The sequence below is a fragment of the Eufriesea mexicana genome, unplaced genomic scaffold (genome assembly GCF_001483705.2).
Source record: "Eufriesea mexicana isolate 0111107269 unplaced genomic scaffold, ASM148370v2 scaffold1767, whole genome shotgun sequence".
Taxonomy (NCBI): Eukaryota; Metazoa; Arthropoda; class Insecta; order Hymenoptera; family Apidae; genus Eufriesea; species Eufriesea mexicana.
The window spans coordinates 577,307-586,311 of record NW_016909873.1 but is presented as its reverse complement, the minus strand read 5'-3'; the positions used below and the strand labels follow the sequence as shown (position 1 = coordinate 586,311).

At 31.1% G+C, this 9,005-nt stretch overlaps 2 protein-coding genes across 2 annotated transcripts in view; both read left to right on the top strand.

The window, feature by feature from the left end:
- The first annotated feature begins 2,883 nt into the window (after window positions 1–2,883).
- LOC108548704 (afadin-like) lies at window positions 2,884–4,924 on the top strand. Its single transcript, XM_017901782.1, has 6 exons — window positions 2,884–2,956; window positions 3,448–3,559; window positions 3,669–3,861; window positions 3,963–4,244; window positions 4,403–4,686; window positions 4,889–4,924. The coding sequence occupies exons 2-6, from the start codon at window positions 3,449–3,451 to the stop codon at window positions 4,922–4,924; spliced, it is 906 nt and encodes a 301-aa protein (XP_017757271.1). The 5' UTR covers window positions 2,884–2,956; window position 3,448.
- Window positions 4,925–6,278: 1,354 nt separating this feature from the next.
- cno (adherens junction formation factor afadin) overlaps window positions 6,279–9,005 on the top strand; it is a 16,437-nt gene continuing 13,710 nt past the window's right edge. The window contains exons 1-4 of the mRNA XM_017901862.1: window positions 6,279–6,592; window positions 7,845–7,941; window positions 8,094–8,388; window positions 8,560–8,678. Of these exons, the coding sequence (XP_017757351.1) occupies window positions 6,571–6,592; window positions 7,845–7,941; window positions 8,094–8,388; window positions 8,560–8,678 (533 nt within the window). The 5' untranslated portion in view covers window positions 6,279–6,570. The remainder of the gene's footprint in view (window positions 6,593–7,844; window positions 7,942–8,093; window positions 8,389–8,559; window positions 8,679–9,005) is intronic.

Sequence of the window (9,005 nt, the reverse complement as noted above, 5' to 3'; positions counted from 1 at the left end):
AATTTCTTCGTTATGTAGAATTGAGAATATAATTGATATAATGAACGATAGCAATTATCGTTAATACTTGATAACTTATATGAATATCAACAATATGTTTAAATAACAAATGCAAATAAAAAATAAAAATGAAAAGAAATAGGAAGAGTTGCCGTACATCATAGCATGATGAAATTGTTGTAACTTATATAAGTATTTTCTAACTTACTTTCCTAGTATTGAATATTGGGACCACTTCTTTTCAAATGCTTCTAAACGTTTCTTTGGTCACAAACTAGTCACTATGGCGTTGATATTGTATATTTCACATACATAATTATGTATGCACACATTATGTTGTGTGCATACATAAACACAACACATTGTGCAAACACAGTGATTGTGTTTTTTCAGTACTTTATGTAATATAACATTCATTTTAATTTGTTTTGAAAAAGGTTATAAATGCGTATATGTACGCTTATATTTATATGTGTATATGTAAACGTGTAAATAACAATACATACGTATATGTTACAAGTTTCAGAAAAACAAAAAGTTTTCGGAAAACTTTTAAGGTATATGTATGCATAAGTATTCATTTAGTACATTCATGTGAATGAAATAAGCAGGAAACGGTTAGTTAAGGATAATAAACAGACTGCTCAAGCATCCATTTTCAACAAAGCTTTTGTAACTTGATGGTGTACTATAGTTACGAAAGCTTTGTTAAGAGCTTTCATATGTTACGTGTTACGTGTTATTATCGATACAAAACGTTGTAAGAATAGTTAGTTTATTTTAGTTACATTTACATTAGTTACATTTTCTTGCTTAAAGAATGTGTTTCAGTTAAAATCAGTGAAAATGATCCTCATTTTATGGTATTGAATATTAATTCTGTTTCTGTCCGTTTGGTGTCTAATCATGTAACACATGATAGTGTTACAAACAAAGCCTTGAAATTAATATTAGATTCGTTTTATAAAATATTTCATGAGTCAATTATTAAATATAAAAAATTTATATTTCATAAAATAGATTTTTTACCTAATTAAAATTTTGGTCTTTATTTAGAACACTTTATCGTGTGACGTAGTTTTTCACTTTTAAAGTATTGTATAAGTGTAGTACAAAACAAATGAGAGATGTAAATAAAATGGATTGAATCTGAAATGATAGAATGAAATGAAAGAAAATGAAACGGAACGGAATGGAATGGAATAAAATGGAACAAAGCATTATGAATCGGACCAGATCAGACCAAGGTGTATCATGGCATGGTAGTGAATAGCGTAAAGGGAAAGTAGGGGTAGAAGTGGATTGGAAGTGGAGGGATAGAAAGAGTAGGATATGACGTTGGTGAAAGAAACACTATGGCAGAAGGTATAATGTTCCCCCACTTTTGAGGCCCAAGCTTTCCGAGTCCGCTCGTGACGGTCAGTTCGTTAGTAATTACGCGGTAAGAGATAAGTTTGTGTATATGCAGCACTTGCCATTGTGTAAAATAAAAAAACTTTGGGTGTGGCATTTGTTTCTCTAATACTTAGTACAAAATTGTTGGCAATTTATTTCGTTGAACATTATTGATAAATAGTTATGATTAAAAAAAATGTGGAATTTGCAAGTTGGACAATCCTTATGAATATTTTAAAAGTGTTCTTCCTGCTAATGGGATGGATTACATTAAGTTCATCGTCGAACACTTATACGTAGTTGGAAACATTTCTTAGAAGATAGAAAAATGTTTAATATTCGACAGGTTTTTATAAACTCATTTTTATAGTATCGATTGAATTTGTTTGAGATAATAATTTATGTGTATGCGTTGAACAAGATGTTTCGTATAAGCTGTAGAGAATAGTTATATCTTTGTTTTCTAAAAGTTTATCCCTAATTCATTCGAAATATATTTTTGAAGTTCACCTAAATCAAGAAGATTTCCGTTATCCTTCTTTTGAAGTGTTCAGTTTTATTTGGATTGTCGTTCATCTTTCTTGTTCTTTATATTTCGTTTGACTGTATTAGAAGAATGACTGTCTCAGAAGAGTAAGTACGATGACACATCAGGCTTCTGTCCTCCACTTCTTATTTCCTACTGTGTTTCAATTGTATTTGCTGTATAACATTCTTCACATATTTCTTTGACAATTTTTTCTTAAGAGTTGCCGAAATCGATGGTTCTTTTTAGCTAAATTATACATTAGTTCGACAGTTATGTAATATTGCAAAAATATGAATAATGGGAAACACCTGTTTTTGAATTATGTAATCGATTATAAGTGCCTTTGTGCAAAGTAAAAGAATAAAGACAAAATAATCTTTTTTACGCAATTGATGGCACATGAATTGTTTTACGTGGAATTTGGCTTGTCATTCTTTATGTTATATATATATATATATGTTACTTTATGTGTTGTATGAGAATGTATGCTTGACCGCGTGTATAAAATAGAGGGAGGTGTATAATAAAAACGTATTGACCGCATAGGTTTATTCTTCTATTAAAAATTCATAATAGCAAAGCAATTAAAAATGGGTAAAAAATGTAAAAAAAGTGTCCGGAATATCTAGGCAAGTTACAAAGTGTGTTGTATGTGAAGAGTACTCGACCGTGTTCGAATTACTCAAGCGCGCTTTTAGGGTTTTAAGACTGGATACTGTTGAAGGAGATTGGAATGTGTGGTATGCAACTTGTTTGTTGGACGTGTTCCACACCGAGTTAAACCGATTTTATTCGAACATTACCGAGAATGTCCGAGTGGAGACGATCGCAACCGATTTAGAACGACCTTTTTCCTGACGATTGTGACAAAACTTCTTTGGCTTTGTACACGATTGCAATTTTTTGTATTGCATCGCGAGTTTGTTTTTACTTGATTTTTGAGGACCATGTATGTTTTTTTGATAAATTTCCATTGCTATATGTGTCAGGCATTTTAAAAACAGCACCATACATAGAAAGTATTCCTTTTCGGTAAGCTTATTAAGAAATTTCTTATATTATTTAATTTGATACAAGTATATGAAGGATAAACGCTGACTTAATATTTAATGATTTTTATTTGTTTTTCAATGTTCTATTCGATTGAAGCGATCACCAGTCTGAACGTAACGCGATGCAATAGGGTCACGTTTGGGTAACGGTGTAATCTTTTTATCTTTAAGGGATACGAATTCCGTTCCTTGTCCTATAGATTGGCGTAGAGTTAAATAATAATAATTACAACTGTTGAATACTTTTACTATATTTTAATCGTGATGGGCTCCTCCTTAAGGTAATGACTGTCAAAGAAATTAATTGGCGCGTATCAAATAAATACAATTGGAACGAGTAGTTTGATATCTTTAAACTGTATAGTAAAATATACGCGATACGATAACAGATCTATAATGATTTTGTGAAGAAAAGTGATAAACCATTGACAATTTGATAAAGGCATATTAATATTTATTCATTGATTTTAGAATGGCCACGGAACTGGCAAACAAGAAGGCCGAGCGCGAAGCACTGCGCGGTGTTATTCAGCAATGGAACGCCAACAGATTAGATCTGTTTGAGCTTTCAGAACCGAACGAGGTAAATTATCGCACCAATTACATCAGATGTTTGTTGATAAATCCATGCCGAAGTCAAGATATAGAATGATCTACTCGAAATATATGTTCAAACTTAATGTTTTCTTTAGGACTTGGAGTTCCATGGAGTGATGAGATTTTATTTTCAAGACAGCGGGCAAAAGGTTGCAACGAAATGTATTAGAGTGGCATCGGATGCAACAAGTCAAGCGGTCATCGAAACTCTGATTGAAAAATTTCGTCCAGATATGCGAATGCTTTCAGTTCCAGAATATGCTCTTTACGAAATTCATGAAAATGGTGGTGAGTATAAGGGCTATAGAAATATTAATTCCTTTCGAATTTACATATTATTTGCAACTAGTTATTATTTTGCTTTTCCTTTTTTTTTTATTTTCCAATAGAAGAGCGTAAGCTTGGGCTCGAAGAAAAACCGCTGTTGGTGCAATTAAATTGGCATATCGATGATCGCGAAGGGCGCTTTTTGTTAAGAAGGATCGATGACAAGACTAATGCTCAAGGCGTTGGTTTTTCTTCGGATGGATCTAGCTTTCGCAGAAAATTAAGTAAACGTGAGAAGAAACAGATGAAGAAACAAGAAAAGCTAAGTCGCTTAAAGAGTTTAGAACAAGATGAGAACACTATACCCGTCGATCAGAATGGAGTAGCTGAAAAACTTTACACGGGTGAGCGGACAACGCATAAGTTTCTCGTTATCGATACATCAAGCGAGTTATATTTTAAGGCTATTTGAATATTATTGATGGTATCGATACAACTGGTCACGTTTGAACTGGCTACAATGTACATTGCATGGTACAACACAACAATGTTGTCGCTTTAGAGTTACCTGAAACAAGCTTTACCAGAAGTATTTCAAATCCGGAAGCTGTGATGAGAAGACGACGTCAACAAAAATTGGAGAGAAAATTGCAACAATTTCGGAGTAAAGACGGTGGTCCCGATACTGGTGGAACATTGAAGATTTATGGTGAGGCACTTTGCAAAGATGTTCCGTATAAAACTTTGCTTTTAAGTGTTCGAGATTCAGCAGTTCAGGTCGTACGCGAGATGCTCTCCAAATATGGTTTAGAGAAAGTTGATCCACAGCAATATTGTCTCGTGCAGGTTAGTTAAATATTTTTTACAACTTATTCAGTTTGTTATAACTTTTGATTTTTGTTTTGTTTCTAAGGATATGTTATTGAACTAGCTTTAATATATATAATATGAAAAAAAAAGAAAAAGAAATACAATACTTATGTTGTATCATTGCAATTCTTGAGTTCTTTTTAATACATACACAACAATATTTTGTATGTTAATTTAGAAAATTATTATGGTGCATCACAGCAGTTCTGCATAATCAAGTCAGAAATGCGAAACGAGTCATTGTTTATAATATGGAATATTCGATGATGAATGTCCCCTAGCCATTCTTATGAATCATCCTTCCACACGCGGTAAGTTTTAATTGTTCTAATAAATGTAATCCGATAAAATTATCAATTTCAATTATAAAAAAGAAAGTTTTATTTATAATTGGTTTAAAAGAGTTAAGTGAAAATATAGCTATGAATAGAAAAATGTGGGTAATATAGTATTACAGTATTATAGTAAAGATAATCAAATGCCAATCAATGTTATATAATGTCACTTTTATTTCCTAGGGTTTTGTTTTAGATGTTTGAAATATTAAGTAAAATTTGTAATGGTAATAATTTGGCATTGAGTAGTTGCTAATAAGCTAAGTTAAAATCATAAGGTAGTTAAGATATTTTTCCGTTTTATCGCTTAACGTTAAATAGAAACTGTAAATGATATTGAGTGTCGGCGATTCACATATGTCATTTTGGTATCAATCGGTCGCCGTTTAATGCTATATTTGCTAATGATATACATAGTTCGCTATATTATATAGCTCGATATAGCATTCGACTTGATTATGTATATATGTAGAAATAGAATAAAAATGAATAGGCATTAAGTTTCACGGTATAACAATTTAGGAAAAAAGAAGAATGAAAAATTATTAATATTTATATGTTACGTCGGTATGATAGTGTTGTTATTTCGTACAAACTTAGTCCGCTTTGTGCTGTGGCGTGCAATGGATGTGTCAGTATAATAAAAAGGCGCGTGCGTGCGTGTTGCTATATCTGAAGAACCCTCCCACAAATCCTTGTTTCTGGCAGCAATGTTTAAGTTCAGTTGCGTAACATTGTGACATAATTTACGGTTATTTTTGTTGACAATCGTGATTTAAACTTTCATATTTTAAACGAATTCTGCTGTAGAAAAAAGGAAAAATTTTTTTGCTATTTTCTTTTCTCTTTTTATTTGCGCGAAACGTTTAATATTTCACATAATAGTCCAGATGAAATGACATTCTGAATTGCTTAGACTATGATACGTCATCGAGTGTGAATACAAGTTGTGGTGTAATGTGCCAAATAATACATATTAAAATGACGATGTATCGAAACAATTGTATATTGACCTACATTTTTAAGTTGGGTGATACCAAGAAAGGAAACTTCAAATTTAACTGGCTATAAAAGGGCAGTATTTCACAATATTTCGTTAATTTAAGGACTTAATCGTTTGCTGTTTTTTCCTATACGTCTACCCTACCACTATCCCCATCCCCCATAAAAAACACATTTGTTAGATTTGAAAGATATATGGGAAAAGCTTAAATAGTAACAATAGAAACATATTAAGTATTATAATTTTATATATATTAATTAAATGTATAAATTGCTATTATATGATACTTGAAAATGATTGCAAAGGAGATGATCTGCGACAATATTTTACATATTAAACAGATCGTATATATCTTACCCAATCTTAAGTACAAAAGATAAAAACGCGCAATATAAAGGACCAAAATTAAAGTGATCGATCGAAAAGGGGACCATAGACGCATGCGTGTGTGTGCACGTGTACTCACATGCGTACATACATTTTCAGGGACCAAGTAAAAGAAATCGAAGAATTTTATACACGATGATGGATTGGGGAATTAGACGTAAGAATTTTTGAAATTGTTCTTGTAATGACTGATAAAAGTTATTTGTTCACGAAGAATTTTCAATCGTGACGCGTTTACAACGTATAGATATTTTCAAAAATTGTAATTAATATTTACCGTGGATAAAACTAGCTTTGGTATAGTTGAATCAATTTGATCGATATTTCTTCGTACTTATATGTGTCTAAACATCAAACAAAAATACGTCCAAAAATAATTTTTTCCACTGTTAGTCTGGTATATCTTGAAGAAGGTGTAACATTTTTATTTTTCTTCAATTTGCAATGTTTTTCGGTGTCTACTTATGTCTATTCAAATTGGAAAGTTGTCGATTTTAGAGTCGATTATTTTAATAATGAGTAATATTGTTTAATGAACTGCAAATGAGTATAATTAGAAATAGTAATGTAAACGTGTGGTTGGTTATGTTAGTGAACTTAGAACATGTAGGTTAATTAGGCATACAAAATATACAACATGAGTTTGGATATTGTATTGTTAAATGATGTTTGTAGTAGGCACATAATATAACTGTATCCAATTATAAGTGAATATTGTCTAAATGAAATGAGGTATTGAAGAACTATGCATACTATGTATCATAGTATATCCCTACATGTACAAAAAATTAATTGTACCTGGAATATTTTGGATTATTTTTAGATGAAATAAATTTCTAGTTTTCAAAGTTACTTTAATCTTTACAAAATAAATATTACACTTTTAATTTCATGGTCGTGTAATACGCAAAGACAGATACAGAGATGTGTTATTATGTAAGTATCTTATTGATATTAATCATTAAGTAAGCAACATTATCAGTATATTATAATTTGTGTTGTAATATGGTATAATAATTATTATTTCGTTAATAAATTTTAGCTATTGAAGTTGTTTGATACCCACGCAGGAACAAGTATATCGTTATTTTTCGTGTTTGTCGTTTCTATATGATTACATAGAATTAAAGATGTAATATTTTATTCGGAAAAATGAAACTGAGATCTCAAAACGTACAATACATAAAAATATTCTATAAGATAAACATTTTTCTTATATCTCGTTCTATTTAGACAATATTAGACGATAAAAAGTAGTTATTTTCTTTATATCTCTACTAAATTCTAAATGTGTAAATTACGAATATTATGAGAGTGATAGGATTTATGATTCGAATAGATTATTTTATAAATGAAAATATAACTGATGCTGGAGATATTGGATGAAATATGTTTTGTATCATTTACAGGATCAATTATGTTCCATGTACGAAAAAGACCTTCTGACTATGTGCCTCGGAAACGCAAGAAAAAACCCAGTGGCAAATGGAATGAATTAGATTACAGGTTTGTTGCAACAATAAAATTATCATGAAAAACTTCATTCTAGGGAAAAAGAACGCACTGAATTCTTATTTTTAATGAGAATAACGAAAGTTTTCAAAAAGTACTGAAAGGCAATTAAAGATAATTATTTTGTATTTTGGATTATTTCACAGATACGAAGACGAAAGACTCCCCTTTCTGCTAGAACTGAACCCTGATGGTAGTGAAATTCCAAATGGTGCTGGTGTGCGACATCGGCTGCAGCCAAATGTAACGGAAGTTGGTTCGGAAAGACCAATAGGTCCGCAAGCGGTTCAAGCACAAACGCTGACTTTGACGGGACCAACAGTTATGCCAAGACATTGCGTAATTGCTTTTACTGAAAATATAGTTACTCTGACACCTTGCTCCAGAGACGCTCATACTTACGTAAATAATCAAAGGATACACCAGACAACGATACTTCAGGTATGTCATTTAGTATGTCACAAAACATTTCTTTTGTATATTAATATTGATATACGATATTGTATATTAATGTTTATAAATAGATATATGATGAAATATAATATATTTTTATGTTTTCATTTCTGCTTTTTCATATCTTATTGTTATTCTCTTTTCTTTTTCTTCTTGTAGAACGGAGCAATTGTGAAATTTGGCAGACTACATACTTTTAAGTTCATTGATCCAGCACCTGATGAACGTATTAGACAGAGACATGATTCTGCAAAACAAATTGAATACGGATATGAGCGGTAAGCGTATTATTTCTTATTTTGTGGATATCTATGTATGTATATGTATATAATGCAACCTGACGAATAATAGAACATCGTATAAACAAGTAGATGATCTTAAATAGACGGAATAGATATAGTCTATTAATTGGTAGTAGATTCAGTATGTTTTAAAGTTATGGAGAAAAAAAGGAAACAGAAAACGAAAAAGGTCTCAGGTGAGAGAGTGGATCATTGTAACGCATATATAAGATATAAATTCAATCGTAATGATAGAAAGTGACCTTTTTTGTGTACTTATCTACATTTTTCGAGTACGCTTTTTATAATGTTTGCGTGATGACC